At 36.4% G+C, this 25,192-nt stretch overlaps 1 protein-coding gene across 1 annotated transcript; it reads right to left on the reverse strand.

Moving 5' to 3' along the window:
• Positions 1–8,509: 8,509 nt before the first annotated feature.
• Positions 8,510–11,431, reverse strand: LOC132551792 (transient receptor potential cation channel subfamily V member 5-like). Its single transcript, XM_060215936.1, has 4 exons — positions 11,290–11,431; positions 10,587–10,932; positions 10,199–10,550; positions 8,510–10,108 (listed from the first exon to the last, which is right to left on the reverse strand). Exons 1-4 carry the CDS (start codon positions 11,429–11,431, stop codon positions 8,510–8,512), a joined length of 2,439 nt encoding a protein of 812 aa, XP_060071919.1.
• Positions 11,432–25,192: the final 13,761 nt, after the last annotated feature.

A 25,192-nucleotide genomic window follows, 5' to 3' on the forward strand; every position in this document is an offset into this window, starting at 1 on the left:
CAGTATACGCGCTCAACATGACGACGAAGATCAGATGAGTGACCATCCAAGCGAAGAATGGCCTTTTGTACAGTTTCCATTTCAGTTGGATAAGACCTCGTAGAGGGGGGATTTCGGTGATTTCTACAATATCCTCGGACCGCATATTGTTTCCAAACATCATTTGGAAAACAGATTCCGTCTTCACGCTTGTGTAATTGAAGGGAACAATTCTATGTTTTCCGGAGAGAAGTTGAGATTTGTAATTGGTGATGGAGTCAACCTCAGTGATATCGTAATATTTCTCATCAAATAGGCCGTCGTTGTTTTGTTCGAAGCTGTAAACGTCTGGTAGGTTCAGGATCTGGATGAAGATTTCTACAAGTCCATATTTGGCGGCAAGTTGCAGAGGTGTGAGATTATTGTTGTTTTTCATGTACCAGATATGACGAAAATCCTTTTCCATTATGCTCTTATTGTCATTTTTTTCAGCAGGAGTTTCTCCATAAAATAATTTTTTCCTTTCGATGTTTTTGTGAGCCTGTCGGGAATTTGCTCTCTGTTTTCGTCTCGCATGTCTTTTCTGGTGTTCCTCAACGACTTTTCTGTGCAGAAAGGTGATCATTCGCCTCGCATCAGCTGTTTTGTTTCTGTTGATAACAACATACTTGATTATGGTGTGAAATACATTATCACCTTTCCCATTCCTTACAAACAATGATGCGCCCCTTTGAAGAAGAAGGCTAACAATTCTCTCCTTGAACGTGAGAACGCTGACAAACAACGGTATTTGTCCCATCATTATGGAATTGTTAAATATTTTCCCAGTGGCACGAGCGTTAAATAACGCGCGTAACTTCACTATTGCTCGTTCTGCGACATTCAGTATCTCCTCACAAACACTGACCTTGCCCGTTACTATGGCAATATGAAGAGGTGTCTGTCCTGCGAACGCCTTATTCGTCCTCGGCACCATGAGAAGGTCAGGACAAATGTCAAGAATGTGTGTGACACAAGCAAACGTTTCATCACTAGCACGCATTAAACATATATGAAGAAGGGTCTCATCGGTCTCCACGCCATCTTTACGTCGTCGCCAACGTAGGATGGATTCTTTATGAAGGTCCTTGTTCAAATTCCGAAGATGGTCCCTCGCCATAGAGAAATTTCTGTTGTTTATTAAATGGTACACATCATCAATTTCTGTTTGATGTCGTGTTCCTGCTGAAAAAGACAGATTTTTATTTGTACAATGAAAAGTGTTTAATTACTGGAATATTTTTAAGAACGACATTAATTTCATTCATTATATGAGCGCGGCATGATTACTATTACATCGTTGTGAATACTTACGTTGTGTTATTGGTGTTAACGTTTCAGTGTCATGGTACTGATTCTCCGCTTTATCCGGTACGAATTGAACGGACACCTTTTTCTTTTTCAGCATGATATCAGAAATTCTTTAGTGACTCTACCGTTAGTGAGTTTAACACTAGTCGTACATCTATTACAACTCTCAGCGTGTATGTTTTCACGTCAACACGCTCAGCTATTTTAAAATGCTTTCCAAATAGAGTTTCGAATCAAAAGAGAGTGTAGCTATACGACCTTCGGTAAGAATAACGTCTGTCAATACTAACCATTTAATCATTTTATACCTATTCAGTGGTAGTAAAGACGATATGGTTCATAGGCTGTCACTAATGACCTTCATAATTGTGAAATATTTTTCATTTGTATGACCAAGTTTTACGTACCGTATTTTCACTTTGTCTCCGTTTAAAGACCGACTTTTTTGTTATGCATGATTTAGCTGAAAAAAACTAGTAGACGACCATTAAGTTTGTCCTTTGATTTTATCGAATGTATCATATCTGTTATACCTGAACTCTGTGTGATTTACCGAGCCTTTTTCTACTGTATAGATTTTCGCAATGTCAGTGTAAACATTGTTTCCCATCGTCAATGAAAACAGTCTTCCCTAGTATTGTTGCATGCTATGGATGTGACCCTTGCTGAAGGTGTAAACATTGATTACAGTTAACAGTGAAAACATTCATCCCTCATGCGATCCTTCCTTACCACATACATTGACCCACATGTTTGAGAAGGCATTACGTTTTTCTCAACATAATGGCATGTTCTTGATTGCCCTAGCTGTTAGATAATTGCCGTATTAAACATTGTTATGGTAACTATAGTATATATTTTTGTAATTTATATGGTCCTCATTCATATAAAAGTGTAACGGATATACTCAGGGGTGCTTTTGTGTATATGAATGGTAGTTCTAGTGTCTTCTTCACGAGATAATTGCACCACTGTGGCTATTTAAAATACTAATTTGATTCAACATTTCTAGGTGCAGGTAACACCCAGTTGTCTGATAATGTACATGGCTTAGTCAAAGGATCAAAGCAATTTCACTTGTGTAAAAATAACAGTAACTTAATATATGTATAGCTACCTCCACCTTCTGTTTGTGGAATGTGACCAATGGACGATCAATTTATCTGAAACTCAGCCATGGTTTTAAAATCTTAGATATCACACAGCCAGTTATAAAGAATGTATCCTCGTTATTATACATATGCCAACAAAAGTTTGGAATGTAGTAACTGTGTTAATGTCATGTAGTTAATACTACAGCTGTAACACATGATCATACTGTTTCCGTGCAAGCACTACTGCTGTAACACATGGTCATACTGTTTCCAGGCCAGCACTACTGCTGTAATACATGGTCATACTGTTTCCATATCAGCATTACCGCTGTAATACATGGTCATACCGTTTCCGTGCAAGCACTACTGCTGTAACACATGGTCATACTGTTTCCATATCAGCATTACCGCTGTAATACATGGTCATACTGTTTCCGTGCAAGCACTACTGCTGTAACACATGGTCATACTGTTTCCATATCAGCATTACCGCTGTAATACATGGTCATACTGTTTCCATATCAGCATTACCGCTGTAATACATGGTCATACTGTTTCCATGCAAGCACTACTGCTGTAACACATGGTCATACTGTTTCCAGGCCAGCACTACTGCTGTAATACATGGTCATACTGTTTCCATATCAGCATTACCGCTGTAATACATGGTCATACCGTTTCTATGCCAGCACTACTGTTGTAATACATGGTCATATTGTTTCCAGGCCAGTACTACTGCTGTAATACATGTTCATACTGTTTCCAGGCCAGCACTACTGCTGAAACACATGGTTTTACTGTTACCAGGCCACCGTCCCTGCTGAAACACATGATCATACTGTTTCCAGGCCAGCATTACTGCTGTAACACATGGTCATACTGTTTCCAGATCAGCACTACTGCTGTAATACATGGTCATACTGTTTCCAGACCAGCACTACTGCTGTAATACATGGTCATACTGTTTCCAGGCCAGCACTACTGCTGAAACACATGATCATACTGTTTCCAGGCCAGCATTACTGCTGTAACACATGGTCATACTGTTTCCAGATCAGCACTACTGCTTAAACGCATGGTCATACTGTTTCCAGGCCAGCACTACTGCTGTAATAAATGGTCATACTGTTTCCTGGCCAGCACTACTGCTGTAATACATGGTCATACTGTTTCCAGGGCAGCACTACTGCTGAAACACATGGTCATACCGTTTCTAGGCCAGCGTTACTGCTGAAACACATGATCATACTGTTTCCAGGCCAGTACTACTGCTGTAATACATGGTCATACTGTTTCCAGGCCAGCACTACTGCTGTAATAAATGGTCATACTGTTTCCTGGCCAGCACTGCTACTGTAATACATGGTCATACTGTTTCCAGGCCAGCACTACTGCTGTAATACATGATCATACTGTTTCCAGATCAGCATTACTGCTGTAATACATGGTCATACTGTTTCCAGACCAGTACTACTGCTGTAATACATGGTCATACCGTTTCCAGGCCAGCGTTACTGCTGTAATAAATGGTCATACTGTTTCCTGGCCAGCACTGCTACTGTAATACATGGTCATACTGTTTCCAGGCCAGCACTACTGCTGTAATACATGGTCATACTGTTTCCAGATCAGCATTACTGCTGTAATACATGGTCATACTGTTTCCAGGCCAGCACTACTGCTGTAATAAATGGTCATACTGTTTCCAGGCCAGCACTACTGCTGTAATAAATGGTCATACTGTTTCCAGGCCAGCACTACTGCTGTAATTCATGGTCATACTGTTTCCAGGCCGGCACTACTGCTGTAATACATGGTTATACTGTTTTCAGATCAGCACTACTGCTGTAATACATGGTCATACTGTTTCCCGGCCAGTACTACTGCATGGTCATACTGTTTCCAGGCCAGCACTACTGCTGTAATTCATGGTCATACTATTTCCAGGCCGGCACTACTGCTGTAATACATGGTTATACTGTTTTCAGATCAGCACTACTGCTGTAATACATGGTCATACTGTTTCCCGGCCAGTACTACTGCTGAAACACATGGTCATACTGTTTTCAGGCCAGCACTACTGCTGTAATACATGGTCATACTGTTTCCAGGCCGGCACTACTGCTGTAATACATGGTCATACTGTTTCCAGATCAGCATTACTGCTGTAATACATGGTCATACTGTTTCCAGACCAGCACTACTGCTGTAATACATGGTCATATTGTTTCCAGGCCAGTACTACTGCTGTAATACATGTTCATACTGTTTCCAGGCCAGCATTACTGCTGTAACACATGGTCATACTGTTTCCAGGCCAGCATTACTGCTGTAACACATGGTCATACTGTTTCCAGGCCAGCATTACTGCTGTAACACATGGTCATACTGTTTCCAGGACAGCACTACTGCTGTAATACATGGTCATACTATTTCCAGGCCGGTACTACTGCTGTAATACATGATCATACTGTTTCCTGGCCAGTACTACTGCTGTAATACATGGTCATACTGTTTCCAGATCAGCATTACTGCTGTAATACATGGTCATACTATTTCCAGGCCGGCACTACTGCTGTAATACATGGTTATACTGTTTCCAGATCAGCATTACGTAATACATGGCCATACTGTTTCCTGGCCAGTACTACTGCTGAAACACATGGTCATACTGTTTCCAGGCCAGCACTACTACTGTAAAACGTGGTCATACTGTTTCCAGGCCAGCGTTTCTTTGTCCGGAGACCACTTCTGATAGTGTTAAAGTGAGTGTTTCTTTTTTAAACTCTGTAGAATTAATCACCAAGACATGAAGGACGTCAGTTTGATAACATGACGCTTCAAATATCATACATAAGATAGACCAATATCGACATTTTCTATATATAGGACATTACTTGGTCAAATATGGCTAACTCATTGTTTTCTATGCATTGAGTAAACAAATGTTGAAGCTCTGTATTATTATTATCTCTATAATATCACATTAGATATTCACCAGCTGTATACAGAGATCAGGGTTGACCCTTGGTATCATTTAATTTAAGTCCAGCAAAACTTTTGATATATTATCATATAGCTTAATTATCATGTCAGAATAAAAGTTACATTCAATTTCGATGTATTTGTAAGAATTATTGATTTAATTTTCATAATCTAAATTGAAAGTCCGGATATCTCTTACTTTTGAACCGGCCTTTTTCAAACTCAGTACACCTATAGCCATGAAGTGAATCATGTTTTCCAGAAAAGACGTTGGCGTAAACAATGTTTGAAGGAAGTATATGTCCCTTTCTTTTTTCACGGCATTTCAATGTTTCCCAGTTAATCTGTTTTAAGCTCAGTAGACATATAACTGGGTCATGAAATGGTATTTTCCTGAATTGTATTGAATAATTTTAGAATTAGTATTCTCATTTTATTCAGTATTCTTGTCTGGACATCGTCTACATCAGATATAAACCAATTTCTTTGAAACTAGGTAGGCTATTTACAACCATAATATGAGATTGTGTTTTTATGATCATCATTTTGATTCAACAACATTTCGTACAAATATTACGAGAGTTTGTTTCAATATATAATCAACCATACACAGAGTCTGACGTATTTTTTGAGAACACAGAATTGCCTCCCATTGTTTGATTCACAGTAAACAAACTTTCTTTCGCGGCTACTAACTTTCGCGACTTAAGTCATATAACGTGGTCCTTACGATTTACTTTCGCGAATTATAAGTCATCACTGTATGAACACGTACCGAGCCCCATCTCCGGTCGCCACCTTGGCCACGATAGGTGAGCTAACTGCGGAAGTTTGAGGAACACGGGTCTGTGCTGATATGATTTTAGACTGAACGACTTTTTAAACTTTATTAACAGGTCATATTAGTAGAAAACGGATAGGAATAAACCAGTCTTATTTTACTATATGCCGATGATACTTTACTTTTCTCTAGTTGTCCAGATGACTTGCAATTACAATTAAATGTGTTTAATGAATATTGAAAACAGTGGAAATTAAAAGTAAATATTAGTAAAACTAAGTGCATGGTTTTCAGTAATGGACGGAGGAGTAAAAGAAACAAGACCTATTTCAATCATGAAGAGTTAGAGATGGTATACAGCTTTAGCTATTTAGGTACGATATTTAGTCGTTCTGGTACTTTCAATCCGTGAGTTGTGTATATGATTTATTTGAAAAAATTGTGAAACCGATATTGTGGTACGGTTGTGAAGTATGGGGATTTACAAACCTGAATATAATTGAACGTGTTCATTAAAAATTTTGTAAACTATTGCTTGGAGTGAAAAATAGTACTTCTAATTACATGGTATACGGGGAATTTGGTACATATCCCTTAGAATTATCAGTAAAAACTAGAATAATATCATACTGGTCACGGTTAATCTGATGTAAAGAAACAAAATTGGGTTTTATTGTGTAAAAACTTTTATACCATAATTACACTATTGAAAACAAGCCTGTTGAATATCTAAGTTTTGTTGAGAGTATTTTGAATGTGGTTTTACCTATATATGGACCTCTCAATGTCCGTTAACATTTAATCCTAAGTGGTTAAAGAACACAGTGAAATAAAGACTTGTTGACTAATATTTACAAAAATGGAATAGTGATGTATACAATTCCTCAAAAGCTATATGTTATAGAATTTTCAAAACAAAATGTAATTTCGAATATTATTTGGATAATATAGATGAAAAAGATAAAATTACTCTGTGTAAATTCCGTACTACTAACCATAAGTGTATTGTTGAAACCGGAAGACGGCACGGTATTGAGTATGAAGAAAGGAAATGTCCATATTGCGATCTAGGGGATATTGGTGATGAATTTCATTACCTCCTCCAATGTCCTTTTTTCTTTATACATTGATAAATACTTCTGGTTCAGGCCTAACACTATCAAATTTAATAAATCAATGAATATTACTGATGTTAAATCATTAAAGAAACTGTGTATTTTTATAAGAATGATTAATACAACTATTTGTCCTCCTGAATTTACAAGCCTACCTATTGTATTTACTAGACAATAGACATCACTTGTATCATATTAACAGCATTATTAACAAAATATCGTATATTGAGTACTCTGTTTGTAAATATTATTGTAAATATGTTTCTGTGTACAATTTGTTTTGTGAAAGAGAATAAAATTGAATTGAATTGAATTGAATATTAGATCTAAAATATTGATGTCACATGCTGTTGTTTAGAACATAATGTGAAAGTCGATCGCAGTTATTTAAAAGCTCGCATGGCTTCATATCAAGGCGACCCAGTCATAGAATTAAAACACGCTACAGATCTCCACGGCTTTGTTTCATTAACAAAACACGAATTTGAACACGTCATTTAACGACAGATTTACGAAACGTAATATAACTGTATGTACTGAACGTGTAGATTAAGATTGCAGGTGATGGGTATATAGTCCTTCTATAAAGCAGCAGATGTTTACAATAACAATTGATGCTCATTATCAATGTTGTAATTTTGCTTCGATCGCGACATTCGGAAAGATAAATCGCACTCGGAAAGTTGGCTAACAGTAAACATCAATGTTTTCTGTGTATGGATGCTATGATTAAAACTTCCATTCCATTACAAGATGCAAAATAAAAATTGCTGTTGACAAATTCATCAAAAGGTACATTAAAAAAAAAATTAAAATCAACTCTAGTTGTGACCGTCTTAATTTCAAGACCGTCTGAATTTTAAATCCGTGGCTTATTTCCTTTCGAAACCTCCTTATTTTCAATTGTATTTCGTTAATGATTAATAAAAAAAAATATCATTATTTTTCATCATTTTCTTATTTATTCTTGTACCACACCATTAGTAGGTTATCATCATCTTTGATTTAAATAGTAAAACTATAGTGTCTACACATAATACGTGGAAACAGTATCGCATGTGGTTTCGGTAAATGAAAGCTAATGCAGCGATACTCCAAATGTTATTACCAGCAAAGTTCACAAGAAAACACGTAAGTTAATAGTGCAATATCCGTTGTAACAATAAATGTCTCTAGGATATTAATTCTAGAAGCAATAATATATGTCACTGCATGGTAGCCATCCATTTGCTAACCCGAGCACGAGTAGAGTTATCCTCAGGAATTTTGGGGAGCTCTTCCTTAAACTCACGTGTATAAAGCTTAAGTCTTGGTCCTTCGATGTCATCTTTGAGAAAATCATTCTGTACTAACGGCTGTTCATCAACCTTTTTCGGTCCCGAAATAGATTCTTCCATGTTTTGTTTGAGTTTTTGGTTGACAGTTTTCCTTATTTCTTCCTGCGTTCTTTTCCTCATCACATCGGTGTCCTCCTCAGTAAATGTCCTCTTGTGCGACTTCATGTCGAGAAGGTAGCGCTCTTGGTTCTGGCTGGTAATGTCTTCGATTGGATTATACAAGTCTTGTGCTCGCTTGGTTGCCGGACTTCCGGTGAAACGTCGGAGACAGGTGACAAGGAAAAGATCCTCCATGAAAAGGATAATAGAGAGCTGCTGGATTCTCCACACGGAGTACTTCTCGGAAAGCACGTTCTCACAGGTAGACGACATCATGGCAATCAGGGCGTTAAGAAGTAGGACATACGTGAGTAGAACAAAGAGAATAAAGAGAGTCAAAGCCAACCACTGAACACGAGCTTGGAACAGATATTCGATCTCTCCAAGACCAAGCATAAGATTGAACATGGTAATGAGTGTGGTGCCAAAGTGGTTGTCTTCGCTGCCGTCAATAGTGGGAACATCTTGTCCTTGAAACATCGTGTGCATACATGTCGTGAATGCAAACAACTGAAACGCAATTATAACGGAAAATCGTAAAAAGTCTCCAAAAATTACTTCCTTTATCATAACCGTGAAAAAGCTGAAGAGATGCCACCCACGAAGAAAAAATACGTTGAACCACCACCCTGAGAATAGCGCAATGATGAGCGAAATCCCTTCATGTCGCCCAATTGCTTGCGTCATCAAAACGTCCACTATTACAGCCAAAGCAAAGACCAACATCAGAAGAATGTATTCAAGGTTGTGCATGTAATATCTATCAAGATTCGGTCGTTTTAACTTCGAAATACCACAGAGGATGACAATGATGACGTAGAAGACTGCAATGCTAAATGCGATCCACTGGAATGAGGTGAGAAACAAGTGTAGAGATTCGTTGTTTTTGAAGTAGTTACCTAAACCTGTGCCTCCATTTTCTATGTCTGATTCGTGCCAGTAGGAACGTTCTACGGCGTAAATGCTAAGCCCTATCATGAGTCCCATCTGAATGAGCATCCACAAAGAATACAATGCGACAACATTTTTCCATTTTTTCTGTATCAACTTCTTCACTGGTGTCATTTCTATGATAATGGAAGAAAATTTGCGTGTGTAATTCTTGTCAAACATCATTTCCAAGACAGACTCATTTTCAGGAAAAACGACTCTGCAGCTGTTACAACATCCAGCCGTCTGTTCATCGTCTTCCATGGCTTCCATCTCTGTGTTGTAGTTAGCAATGGAATCTATCTCAGTAACATCATACTTTTTGATGTCAAATAAACCTTCATCCTCGTTCTGAAAGCAATAAACATCCTTCAGTTCCAGGATATATTCAAATACATGAACCAGCTGATGCTTCGCTGCCAATTTCAAAGGAGTTAACCCATCGTTATCCTTCATCAACCATAGATGCGCATAATTGTTCGAACGCTTAATGTTTCCTGTAATGTTGTCCTCGTCTGGATTGTCATCATTTTCTAACCGCCGAATATCCTCATTTTCCATTTCTTCCCTTTTCTTCTTGGTGATTTCTCGGAGGTGACCATTTAGGTGGTTCATCATTCTTTTAACTTCCTCCTCTTTGTCCCTTTTTCTGCTCAGGTACCTAATCATGGAGTGAAATATTGTGTCACCACTATGATTTCTTGTGCATACATTAGCTCCGAATTCAATCAGCTTGTCCACCATGCCGAAGTCAAATTTCAGGGCAGCAACAAACAGAGGCAATTCTCCCATCATTACTGTCCCTTCAAATCTGCTTCCGGTTGCCGCGGTTGCTAGTAAATGTTCCAGCCTCCGGGGTTTTTCCGCAACAATATCGTCACTCTCTTCTCTCTTTTTTGATATGATTTCATCACACTTTTTCGCTGTTCTTAATATCAGGTCTATGGCAGCATTGTTGGCACGTGTGATAGCGATATGAAGCGCGGTCTGTCCCTCGTACTGCACTCCCCACTTTTTCTCTGATACCAAGGTAGGAAACTTATCAAGTATAGCACTGACGATTCCACCAGTATCGTACTTCGCTGCGTGGTGTAAAATGGTCTCGTTTGTTTTCGATTTGTATGATGTTTTGGTTTCAGATATGTCGAGTTGAAAATGTCTGATGTCTAATTCCAATGCTACAAATTTTTGAAGAGTTGCATTTGCTTCATCAATGTCTTTTTCCTCAATGTATTCTTTCAATTGTTGTATGAGTTCCAATCCTATAAACAAGTAAATTGTATGTGATAATTTTTGTTAAAAATCATAGCAAAGAAAAAATCTGTTTGTTTATGAGTTTTTGTGCAGATAGCTGGTATTATTTTTTGTTACGTTTTTACATGGTATTTACCTCCCCTAATATGGGAAATAAACTAATTTCGTAATTAGAAAATCACTTTATATTTCCAATTATCTGGTATAACTCTTGAGTCAGAAATATGTAAAATGATACATATATTGTACATGTTTTGTAAAACTCTTATTCGTCAATATATCATGATGAGACGAAACTTGAAAGTTGCTACTGCTTAAAATTTCTATGCATTGCAGATTAATCATTATAACTATGGATGACTTACCCTCCTCATAATCCGAGGCAGACATATCTTCACTTTCTCGTGATTCTGTATCGGTACAAGCAAGGGGTTCGCCATTTTCTATCAGGGTCTTCAAATGGGTCAGGGAGGCAGGGTCCAAATGTAAACCCGTTCCGTCCGCCATGTTTATATTTCAGTAACTAAAGCGTTTGATCTGACAAAGCCGTGGTTTGTGTATTGGATGAAATGTCTACCGTTATGTGCAGTGTGGTATATAGGGATGTGGAAAGGGGATACTTTATCACAAAGAAAATATCTCACGTATTTTTTGTTAAAATCTTATAGTGTAAATATGAGTATGGAATTATTATTACTGACATTATTTGTTATCATGAATGATTGCACTCCTACTTATTGACTTACGCTAGAGTCACGGTAAAGCAAAATACATATTAGCTTATCCGTTTCTCCCTTGTCTCCACCCTCTGACTAATACAACCACACATACGGCATACCTTTGTGTTTTAAACAGATCACTATAATGAGATACGAAACACGATATGTCAATGAATTGCGGGGGACACGTCAGCGCCATTAAACACAATGATTACGGTCTTTCCTAACAAACCATTCAACTGTGTAACTAGGGACTCGCTCTTGGATGGATACTCAAGTGGGCTGTGGTACTTGAAATTGTCTCCCTTATTTACCTCTATATGTTGTCTATTACACGACACGGCAAAGTCATATTTTATGCTGTTGTAAATAAAGATAACATAACTAGAATTCTGAAGAAAGACATTTTTGTTTTCAAGTAAAATCTTTATGGTTCTTGACCAGAATGCATAAACTATCAACCATCGTTTCATTACTGTGTAACACAGCAAGTGGTATGGCTCATATCTATTTTATTCATTTATTCATTTCTACAATTAAATTACTACGTTTATTGTTGGGCTATGACCGGATTGTAAAGGGCATGATTGTATTTCTTCTGAATAAAACATTATTTATCTTAAAACCAGAAATGGAAAAAGATCAATATTGTTTAATAAATGTCTTAAAAGTGTACAATATTCCATAATGCGAAAATTCATTTGAATGACGCCTCAAATTACTGTAGGAATATTAAATTGATAACGCAAATTGTAAGCTTGTAACAACACAATGCCCATAACGGTTGAATAATTAATATAGTAATTTACTTCAGGTCGATTGCTTATGTGTTCTATACTATCGTTTAAAGCGTATTGACAGGAACCAGTGAAGTTTTCGAGCTCCTTTTCACACAATGAATGTCATTGGTAACAACAAACACTTTGAGCGAAACCAGGAACTTACTCACAGCTATGTCTGGTAATTAACTTAAGGTGCATTTGGGTATGCGGAATTGTCTCCCTTATTGAGATGTTACTGTTACTAAATATGTTTGAACTGTTAACACAGATGGAGAAAACAAATTACAGTGAACATTGTTTAATAATACCATAAATTTCGACCAAACATTACATGAGCAGCTTTCCACCATTCTGTATTATAAGCGTGATGATTTTATATTCCCTACATTGTATTTTCTATTTCTCCATAGCAACATCCCTGCATCTTCAACCTATGGTGTTTACATGTCGAAGGTAATTCGATATTCAAGGGCCTTTTCCCCATTATGTTAATTGTCATGCTAGAAGTATCAACTATCGGAGACACTCATAACACTGGTGTAGTTGAATGAAAATTACAAGTTTTACGTTGTTACAGTGATGTCATGAGAAATATTCCATTTCCATGTGTGATATGACTGTGGACGTGTTTGATGCTCGTTAGTTTGCCTGTTTGCTCCGCTGTTGAATGCCTTGCTCTCATGTGAGAATGTGACATCACTTGCTTGGTTTGACTAATGATTACATGGCGGTTATCGCCGATGAAATAGAAAACGTTTACTCTCAGGGATACTTGGTCTCATTTTCCTTGTCCTTTTTCATTAATCTCCGTATGAATAATTCTATTGTTCATATTTTGATTTAGTTTTATTGAAGAGTTCATCCATCCAGTCAAAATCTATTCGATAGTCCGTGCCACACAAACTGAACTGAATAATAAACATTCCTGATTTAAAGCAATAATTTAATCTGTTATCAATATAGCATACGAGCATATGTTAGCCTATATCGTGACTATGACTTCTTGTCAGTATTTGATTTCCGTATAATTGCATAATATCATGTGCTGATATTGGAATTGATTTTGTAATTGGTTGAATACGAGAGCTGATTTCATTTCATTTTTTTTTTTTTTTCAAATTCAAATCAGAGTCATTTCAATAATCACGGATGTACGAACCTGGCACACGCTTTTTAAATTGTCTTTCTGAATACTCATGCCTTTTGTTAAGGATTTTGACATTCATGTCTCATAAACATGAATATTCGTGACCTGTTCCTGACAATTGCTATAGAAGTCAGTAATGCAACCTCCTCTCAAATGGTATCCAACCTGAATATAATATTGTAAATAACAAAATCGATCCTCTATCTTGTCTCAATCTTTCATATAAGATCAAGCATTTACTACAAAGAGAATTTGATGAATTTATTTCTTTATCTTTTTGATTTTGTATTAGCTGCTCAAATTACACAGAATGGAATAACATCAATTGCTAATAGTATAGTCATAATGCAACCTCCTCTCAAATGGTATCTCAACATGAATATTATTGACCTGTTATTGTAAATAACAAAATCGATCCTCTATCTTGTCTCAATCTTTCATATAAGATCAAGCATTTACTACAAAGAGAATTTGATTGTGCTTACACAGTCTTCAGATAGTTTCTTGAATTTATTTCTTTATCTTTTTGATTTTGTATTAGCTCCGCTCAAATTACACAGAATGGAATAACATCATAGAATAAGTGTAGAGGTAATAACGAATTAATAATGTATATGTTTCGTCCTTCTAGTCAGTGATGCTAACACTTTTTCGTCTTTTATTTGAAAATCTATTTAAAATGAAAATTCAAATTAGTCAAAATCAATGTGGAGAACACTAACTCATATATTTAGCATTTTTCATAATTTTCAGTATTGAATGTATTCAAAAGAACATACTTGTGCATATTCTAAACTGTTATTATCATTCGATAAGAAAGACAATGTTACGACAATCCATTATTGGGTCCACCGGCAATGTCTACTGCCAGCTCATTTTGAAGACTGTACAAATGACACACAATAAAATAACAGCTACAATAATCTTGTTCATATAAGCATTTGTCTCAATTTCCCCTACGTTATATGTAACGTTAAAAACCACCACGTTGTCAAGACATACTGTCTTAAAGTTAGAATGACACGGCTCATTTAATATTCATAGTAATACAGTGGAATTGTCCATATAGAATTTATTTTTTATTTTGTTTTCGAAACATTCAATAAGTTAATGTAGTATACATCAAATTAAGCTGTTTACAGCTTTTGTAATGAATCGTTTTATGACAATATTGACAATAAACAGATTGGAGAATTAAATCCGGCTAACATTGTCAGTAGATGCACGCCTTCAATGTTAATATAAATTCGTATCACAATTGCTAAAAGCACCGTTTCCACAAAAATGTGTAAAATGACTGCCCGCAATATCAGAGCAACCTATTCTATGTGTTCGTGGTAGACTACTTGTCCTGGTCCTGCGGTTTTTGACACGTGTTTCGTGGTTTTTATCTGACGCATCGCTTGTAAGTCACGTTCAGTAGGTTCAACCTCGGTCGTGCCAACTTCATGGTAGATCGGGACGATAGAAGCTGTTGGAACTGCCACAGCCGTAGGAGCCATTAAATAGTCGTCAGTCTCTGTCTCCCTAGATACGAGAATAGGCTTCCTATCTTCTTTCTTCGGCACCATGAACTTGCTTTCTTTCTTGATGGATTGTAGAAGCTCTGTGTTAACAGTATTTGCTATTTCTGCTTGTGTTTTCTTCTGAATGATTTCAGTGTCTTCTTCGGAGGCGAAGTCTCCCTGTAAAGACTGCATTTTTAGATAATAACGGATATGTTTCTTGGTTGTCATTTTCGACGGATGAAATATTTCCATCTTTGTTGACTTTGCTGGACATCTTAAAATCCTGTTCATACAAAATATAGAAAGGAGATCCTCTATAAACAATATTACAGACAATTGTTGAATCCGCCATTGTTCGTAACGGTTTTCTAGCACCGTACCACATGTTGCAGACATCATAGCTATAAGTGCATTCAGCAGGAGAACATATGTCAGAAGGACGAATCCAATGAAGAGAATTATAGATAACCAGGGCACTCTTGCATCGCGTAATCCACCGATGTTTGAAAGCCCCAACATGAGACTGAACATCGACAGCATAGTGGATCCAAACTCCAGTAATGTGCTTACTTCTGTTGTGGAGTAAATCCCTTCAACGTTCGGGATACCTTGCCCTTGATAAACCGTATGCATACATGTCGTGAAAGCTACAAGTTCTAATCCAATGAAGACGGAAAACCGGAACAAGTCTCCGAATATGACGCGCTGTATCATGACCGTGAAGAAGCTAAACACTTGCCAACCTCGTAAGAAGAACACGTTGAACCACCAGCCTGTAAGCAGAGCAAATACAAGGGGTACACCGTCATGAACATCCAGGGCAAATGTCAACAGTGTGTCGAGTAAGAGGCAAACGGCGAATATCAGCACCATAGATATATATCCGCTGTTATGTTGCCAGTAACGAGATGGATGCGGTCTTTTTATTTTTGGAACGATAAGGAGTACTCCGATGAGAAAATAAATTAATCCAAATATAAACTCTATCCATTGAGACACATTTACTATCCAAACTGAGATGATATTGTCGGTGTTAGTATTGTTTGTCCCCTTAGGAAACTTTGGAAAGTTCAGGCTTGTACGCTCCACTGCAAAAACGCTGAGGATAACCATCAGAATAAAGTGGATCACCATCCAGAAAATGTACGTACTTCTGTACAAATTCCATTTTGCTTCAATGAGAACTTTTAGTGGTAAAAGTTCCATTAACTCAAAGGCGGCTGAACTTTTGTAGTTGTTATCAAACATCATTTCCAAGATGGAGACCGTTGTTATTGACCTGGTATGGACTCTACAGCAGTCTCGTTCATCCATGTCCTCATCCTCGACAGGCATTGTCTGTGATTGTGTGTTACCTATAGAATCGATCTCGGTGATATCGTACAGCTTAATATCAAAAAGACCATCATCTGCACTGAACATACAGTAGATGTCCTCTATGTTAAGAATGAATTCGAATAAGGTGACCATGCCGTATTCAGCTGCAAGCTGTAACGGTGTTTGTGAGTCGTCATTTTTGAGAAACCAGACATGTGTATATTCATTACAAACAGTCTCCTCCCATTTGCCTTCTTTTTCTTTTCCTGGTGGAGCTTCCCAAGCAATTTTCGTCTTTTTCAAATCTAGCGGCGGGAGGTTACGGGTTGACGTCATATCGTGATGGTATCCATTTGCAATTGGTTTCTCTTTCACGTCATCTTCGCTTTCTTCTTCCTCCTCCTCTTCCTCCTCGTCGTCATGGTCTTTTTTCTTTTCCCGTGCTTGTTTCTGCACAGTCGCTTTCGTAAATTGTACCAGGCGGTCGTGTAGATATTCCATCATTTCCCGAACCTCACACGCTTTGTCCGGGTACACGGCCGCGTATTTAATCAGGGAATGGAATATAGTGTCACCTTTACTATTCTGTTGATAAAGTTTTGCTCCAATATCTAATAATTTATCCACCATGTCTTTGTCGAACTTCAGTACAGCTACAAATAATGGTAACTCTCCCATCATGACGGTGTTAACAAACAACCTGCCGGTAGCACGAGTACCGAGCAACGTTCGAAGCGTTTGAGGAGAACGTGCTGCTACATTCAACATTTGATTAAAAGCAGTAAGATTGCCTTTTGTGATAGCAATATGGAAAGCCGTTTGACCGGCGTATTGTTCACATGAACGCGCCTTTAGGACGAGATTAGGCGCGATTTGTAGGATACGTGACGTGAGCTCGCCATCGTCCTGATATTTGGCGGCAATATGAAGAAGTGTCTCGTCCGTATGGTAGCGGTAGTCCAACACTTGGAATTCATCTTGCTGCCTTTGTAGTTTTTCAAGTATCCATCGGGCTTTGGCGGAGTTTCGTTCCTGGATATGGCGGACAAGCCTGTCAAGCTTTGATGTAGTAATACCTGGAATGATAAAAGACTGATATTTAAAGTGATTAGGTACTTTTTATTTTCAGCAGATACGAGGAACTAGCAAATGCAGTTTGGAAATTATGATTGTAAAACACGAGTAATAAAACATACCAACATGCCAACATAATCCAAACTCAGATTCAATAAACTAGGGCAAAATATGAACAAAAGCATGATTTACACTTGAGACTCCTGAAAAAGGACAAGGAGAATAAGAAGTGTTCCAGGACAGTAAGTCATCGACGACACCCGCCATGTTGATTAAATATTTGTCAATCAAAGTTAGTAATGTCACGTTCTCAAATGAGAACAAGTTATACAACAATGGAACCAACAGGCAAACTAACGAGCATCAAACACGTCCAGCCTCATATCGTGCATAGAAATAGAATATTTCTCAGTGAGATCACTATATCGACCTTAAAACTTCCCCATAATTTTCATCAACCTGCATCTTTTGAAACCATGTGTTACGAGTTAGACAGTTGACAACTTCTTGTACGAAAACAAGTCATAATAGAGTAGGCACTTGACTACTAATAACTTCAATACCATAGCTTAGGGATCACAGTAGGGAAAATGAAATCATCACGCCTATCATACAGTATGGTGGAAAGCTGTGGTTTCTAGTTTTGCTGTAGGAAAATGTGGAAATAAACGGCTGATGTAGAAGAGTCTGTCATGTCCTTGATTTCTGTTCTTATGGGTAGATACGAAGGTCTTGGTCAATATGTTTTTGTTATTAAAGGGCAGAATATTATGGTATTTGGATACTAAAGTGGTCAGAATTTAAACAGTTATTATATAGATGATCAATTATTGAAGTGATATTCAGTGAATTTCTATTTGGAAGTACTTTAATTTTAATATTACATAAATACATGTGAGTTGTTCAAAATTATTTCTAATTGTCAGCTCCTACAACGAAACCAGCATGGATGCTTTCCACTAAACTGTGTGATAAGCGTGGTGATTTACATTTCACTATTGTGAAATTGTCATTGCTTGATAGCAACTTACCTATTCAAGGCCCTGCGCCCAATATCACGATAAGTAAAAATAATTTTGTAGTTGGGAACATTTAACGTTTTATTTCCCGGTGGCAATCCATTTCATTTAGATAAATAAGATAAAAACAAAGATAAATGAATGATATATCAAACAATACGACATTTAAAATGTAATGAAGAAGTACCAATACAGTGTTTACTGATTAAGGAAATTACCCCATTCATCAGACTTACGTGTTCAGTTATATCTATGCCTAAGTATAATGATATTTCATAGTATTTGTTTTAGAATGCCTTGCACTTGTAAGTCCATCATGTTCAATTTCGTTTTATTTGAAAGCAAAAAGAGGTGAAACAATGATGTTATGATACAATTTTTAAACTTTAATCAGAAATAGGACACCATTATTCTATATTCTGTATCAGCATAATATATCAGGGTTCCTTTTTGCAAATAGTTCTAGATTCCTGACTACAGTTTAGAGTAGGTGATTGATAATGGATATACTCCATCTCGAATCTATCAATATAAACAGTCATAACATCATATATGAAATACAACTATAAAATCCATTCTGGTCTGTTATGTTATGATTTGTTAACCAGATATTAGCAAATGTCCTAATAAAGCCTGCATCAGTAAGAAAATTGTAAGAAAATTGTAGAAATTTTACTGAAGAATATGTAAGAAACAGTCTAAATCCATACTAAAGTGTCAGAAAAATGATCATATTCGGATAATAATGGGTATAATTGAACTACATTACTGATTCATGACTTATTGATAAATAAAATTGTACAAAGGACACACAAATGAAAAGTACATCACAATAAAAATTTATAATGACGAACAGTTCGAGTAAACAAAAATTTTGACAAGATACAAAAGATACATAGGCGAAGAGCACACTAGCAAATGATTTAAAATATCGACGAATTAATATATTACATTATCTTTTTAGAATTGTGTTAGTTAAATATATGTCTCTTTTATTTCAGTTATATGTAGTTCATCCTAGAGGGTTCTTGATGCTTTCATTGTCTAATTTACATTAGTGAAAATTCTGAACACATAAAAAGACATGTTTATCAATACATACCAGGCATTCTGAAGCTATGTAGCTCTAGCTCCTACTGGTATAAGCCGTAGTAATCAATGATCACCATCATTTTCCGTATTCTCTCAGGCCTCGTTTGCCATGTGTGATCGGCTCTGAAATACGCGACATGTATACGGGCTTGTATATCAATAACACAGTCGTCATATCTTTGTTGTCTGCTTTGAATTTTTAATTGGGCCTGCCAATAAATAACGTTTATCCACATTCAAAGATATTTATATATATTTAAAACACTACCAGAAGAATGTTGTCTGTAAGCTCTGTCAACTTTCAACATTAGATATTTGTATTGATTAAATAAACCTATTAACGCAAGTGTTTGTAAATGTGGATGCTTTAGATGATGTTGAATCAGTAGAGGCAGCTGCAAAGTGTTCACACGGTATCATTACATATTTAGATCATAATTCGATATATTTAGGTAGTCTGATAACCCTGAATGTGTTGAAGGAAATTTACGTTTTCTGGGACCCGTACTCTATCTAAAACATTATAAAGAGACCGGTGTTTCCTTCGTTGTATGCTGGAGTTCTTTCAATTGCAATGGTACAAATTACAGAAATTAAATTATTTCAACAGGATTATTGCCTAATTATTATACTGGAGGTCTTTACGCTCTGTCAAAACTTAAAGAGACATAATTCTCAACAACCTATAGTTTTTCTCACACAAAATATAACAAGCTAAATCCTAAATATGTTACCTTGGTGATTAGTTGGATGTCATCTTTTGGTATACATTTTCAATTAAGAATTAATATGAAATCTTTGGCTACAAACTTAAACATATATATTTAAATGTTCTTGATGTTTTAAATCCGTTTTTTTTTTACCTAAAATAGAAAGAGTTAGTTTCGTCTTTGCCTATGTGCTTTGTTAATGTGAGATAATAGCCACAAACGAGTGAGACAGCATCGATACAATGATACCGTTTGTTGGATAAATTGACACGTTTTTACTTTAGAGTATGCGCCTTTAAACTAACAGTAAATGTAGTGTCCACTGACCTTGTAAGGTAATTATTACGCCATGTGACACGCGTTATGGCTTAATAGCTCTATCATTGTTAGTACCTTCGATACCAACGTAAAGTGTCTCCTAACACCTAGTTGGATGCATGCACCCACACCATACACGCCATTAAACCACTTAATTACTGAGAACATACGTCCTAATTGGAAATTAATATTAGGTTTGTTCGTGTGAAGTACATTTAATATCCGTGACTGTCTCATCCAGATAGACAAGTTCACCGTGTAATTTAATCATATAGTTGACAGAAAGTGTAATTGGTTCACACAAATGACGTGGAAATCGTTCAAATCACATTCGTTTCTATCAATGTATTCACCTATACTATGTCTTTTAATAACATGGTTGAAGGTACGACTTTCCCCGTATTCTTAAGAATGTTCATATTTGCTGTTATACAGATTAATATTCGGGGATTTCAGGTGCAAACCTTTCTGTTACCGTTCTGTTGATATATCTAATAAAGACAGTCCTGATTTAAGGTTTGCTCACAGGTGCGACTTTTGTGCAGGCTTCTGTGTAAAGATTTCCTTTTTATATATTAAATTATTTTGGGATAACACTACAATAAGTGTATTTTCATTGGAATCCAACAAATATTTTTACAATATTTTAGGATAGCATTGCAGTCTTTTGTTTGACATTCAATCTTTATCAAATTATTTTGGGATAAAACTACAATTACTATATGTTAACTGGAATCCAATCCTTGTTTTTTTTACATTATTTTTAGATAAAACTTTAATAAGCACATATTTTGGTACTTTGTTTTCATTTAATATGTGTCTTGGGATAGCATTACAATCTGAATATTATTTTATCATAAAAATGTTGTTGCGTAAAATGATTTGATAAACTTATCTATAATTTTCTAGATCCATCTGTGAATAACATTTGTTGTGGTATGTCACTGTGGAGCGGTTTATCTCTGTCATGACTACATTGCTTTGTTTTCGCTACCGTTTTGTATCTATACTGGTGGAGTTGGTTCGCTTTAACGGAACATATACAATAGATTAGGAACAAAAGCACTTCATGTTTACAATTGTCGTTTAAAGTTTTACGTCAGGACACATAGATGAAAAAGTTATTTACACAGACATGGTGCAACTAGGTGAAACACTGCGAGGTTTTCAACTGTTCTAAAACCAAATCAATTGTAAATGATGTAACCAACACCCTACAGTGTTTTACTATCAGAATATATATATATTAACTTATTGTGTAATCCTTTGAGCGGATATTAGTATCATCAAACTAAACTGTGGTGTACTGTTACAGCCGTATATCATACGATGTAATTTTAAACACAGGGTTTACCAGATGATCAAACATGTTGATGTGATATAACCAGACTTGTACTTTCATGATTTATAGTCGATCCTTGGTATGTATAGATTGGGGTATTCGATTTATTGGTTTAGAGTTTCAAGTAATGGCATCGTACAAGCCGGAATGAATTTTAAATAATGTTTTATTTTGAATTATATACATCAATACAAAGTAAATAAATAATAAATATGATCTTTATCTACATGTAGTGAGTGTACTGCACTAATGTAAAATCTTCGTCAATACTATTATTCTGTATAAGATTTAATAGGGAAGTAGGTGTATATTTTATAATTGAGTAATATCGATGATACCTGGAATACATGACATGAAAGCATTTGGACCTCGGGTAAATTAATCGCACCTTCCTATAATATTCATTTACAGCTGAAAAAAATTTTAATGTTCACGTGTTTTTTTTCAGTTAAATAGAATTAGAATAATGTAAATCGCTGAATATATATCAGGATTTTATTTACATGTTTACATACTCTCATCTGTACCTCAGCATTACGTTGTGAAGAGTATTGGGTAGAACTCCGGTGTCAGGCTTATGCTGTGGAACGCAACTACATTGTTAATACGGATGGAATCCACCGCGTCTGTGACGTGTTGATATATCAAGCCCATGGTAGCAATTGCTAAATTTAGCACCATTCCCCCTCCAACACACACACACAGACACATTTTCTGATCGAAAAATATTGGCAGTAGTCTTTAACGCTAAATAACAACCCACTATAAAATACCAATGAAACACGTATCGATTCGATGACATTATGTCATTATGATATTTTTTTTTAGCAGTACATGATAATGCACTGAGTGATGCAACATTTTATAAATAAAAACGCATGTTTGTGTCTCCGTGGAAGAGGACATACACAAGAGGGTCGAGCTAGAAGGGTTAGAGAAAATGATAATAACCTCACTCTTAGGCATTGCGTTTATTGTTTAGGTTTTTCGCTTCGTCAGCAGCCAGGATCATTTTGAGGTGTGGTTTATAAAAGCTAGTAACTTCCTGAGCGGACACCATGCGGAAGATCTGTTGCATGCTTCCTAAAGCAAGTGTTCACCAATAAACACTACAACAACACAAGCATGGTTCGTAATCTCAGTATCTAAGAAACAAAGACCTGCCTCAGGTAACAATTTACAAACACACACACACCCGACAATCGACTTCAGCGTTTTGGAAAGACTGCTTTCAGCCATTGTTTTCAGATGCAATTATTTCCGGGTCATACATGCCTGCCTGTGGCCATTTTCTTCTATATCTGATCCAAATTCAGAATATTATTATTTAGTATTTGAATTATTACAACATGAAATCTGGACCATCTTAAGTCCATAAAACTATATATTGATATGTCTCTAATAATGACTCTGATCAATATATTGAGACCGAAATGTGTACTTTACCTTAACATGTATAAACGGTGATATAAGGGGTGTTGCTCTAAATAAAATAAAGTTATAACATCGATGTCGCCTCGGTCAAACCGTTTCTGTGCATCAAAATATTTATATCGTGAAATGTTAAAACCAATTACCATTTGTAGTATACAAATATGTTTGTGTTGCTTATGTCGTAAATTGAAAAATGTTTTACTGGTTTTTTTTTTATTAAGCTAAAGAACAGTAATCTAGTGTCTCCATAATCATCATACACGGAACATGTAAAAACTTGATAAACAGTTTAAAATCTTTTATTTCTTGCTCCATGCAAATACATTACCTATTAAGAAGAATGACCAGTTAGTTTGCTAGGTGAGCGGTAATGAAAAATGTATTATACTTTTTATACATTTTTGTATGTCTAAATATCAGAAATATCATTCAATTCCAAATGTTTCAAATTAAAGATGAAGAAATTATATTGAAAATCTATACCACGATGACAAACATAAGTTCAATGTGTACCTGTTTTTCAATATGGCAATACTTGAAAAAGTGATCTGTTGTCTGATGTAAACAAAGAAAGTAGAGAAAGTTAATTAACCAAATTTTGTATCCAATGTAGAGACATTACATAAGTATATAACTCATATCATTGTGATAAAAGTATCAATCACTCAAAAACATCATCCTCGAATTCAACTATTTCCACAGGGACAACAGAAGATCGTCGTGTGATTTGTTCATCAGGCAATTCTGAAATCGAGGAATGTTGGCTGTTGTCAGATTGATCTCCAAAAGCCGTCTTTACTGAGACGACTGAAGAACGACGCCTGCCTTGCCGAAAACTGTGTACAGAAGTAGTAGAGTATCGGCGACCGTTCCAGTAATTATCAGCATTGGACGACATGCACGCAACTGAAGCTCGCCGCTGTCGTGAATGTCCGTCGAATTTTTTCTCTAATGACGCTTCTGAAGAACGCCTCGTGTTAAGCTGATCTCCCAATGAGGACACAACGGATGACCGCCGTCTTGAAGACTTTGTAAACATAGCAGAGTTGATTCGACGCATGGAAGGATCCTCCGGAACTGTCTGCATTGTCGCCACGGACGTTGTACGTCGCAATGGTGGCTTTTCAGCGGCCTTTTTAGGTTTCATAGAATCCTTCATTTCGGCTGCAGACGCTATACGCCGCATAGTTGGTTTCACATTTGGATTCTGTATTTTCGAGATAGTTCGGTTTGCGTTTGTTTGTTTGTCGACTGGTGTTCCTGAATTGACAGCAGAAGATTCTTCAAATGCATGCAAGTCATCGTTTCGATTATCTACAATATTTTCTGAAGCTTTTTCTTCTTCTTCTTTCGCACTATCTATTGCCTTAGTTTGGTCAGTAATATTATTTTCTAAAGATATCGACGATGTTTGTCTTAACAAGAAAACTATTTGATTGGAACTTTGCTCTTTGCGTGATGTTGCGGTGCCAAAATCAGAAGATTCTCCAGGGGCTTCAAGATGAATTACATCACTTAATGTGTCCCAAGTATGGGGATTAAGATAAGGTGTCTCTGAACTTTCTGGAAGCGATCTTTCTGGTGATAGTCCCAATGAATTTTGAAAGTTGCGTATGTCACTAAACACATCAAACTCCGGTGAATCTTCCCTCAATGACACTGCCTGGTTTGTTGATGTTGTTCTGGTTGGAATTCGTCTTGTATCCATTTGTTTTCTAAACCTATATTCACATATTAAGAATATTTAATCACAGACGAAACTTTCCAGCGATAAATGTTGTATATATTTCTTATCTGATAATTAAT

This window comes from Ylistrum balloti, unplaced genomic scaffold (genome assembly GCF_031769215.1).
Source record: "Ylistrum balloti isolate Yb309-2 unplaced genomic scaffold, AGI_CSIRO_Ybal_v1 Utg370214, whole genome shotgun sequence".
Lineage (NCBI taxonomy): Eukaryota > Metazoa > Mollusca > Bivalvia > Pectinida > Pectinidae > Ylistrum > Ylistrum balloti.

Bases quoted from the DNA above. Each gene is read 5' to 3' on its own strand.
- LOC132551792 (XM_060215936.1), bottom strand. From the start codon at position 11,431: ATGGCGGACGGAACGGGTTTACATTTGGACCCTGCCTCCCTGACCCAT. The intron at 10,933-11,289 runs GTAAGTCATCCA...ACTTGTTTATAG, and splicing joins TGCCTCGGATTATGAGGAGG to GATTGGAACTCATACAACAA. The intron at 10,551-10,586 runs GTGTGATGAAAT...GAGAGAAGAGAG, and splicing joins ATATTAAGAACAGCGAAAAA to TGACGATATTGTTGCGGAAA.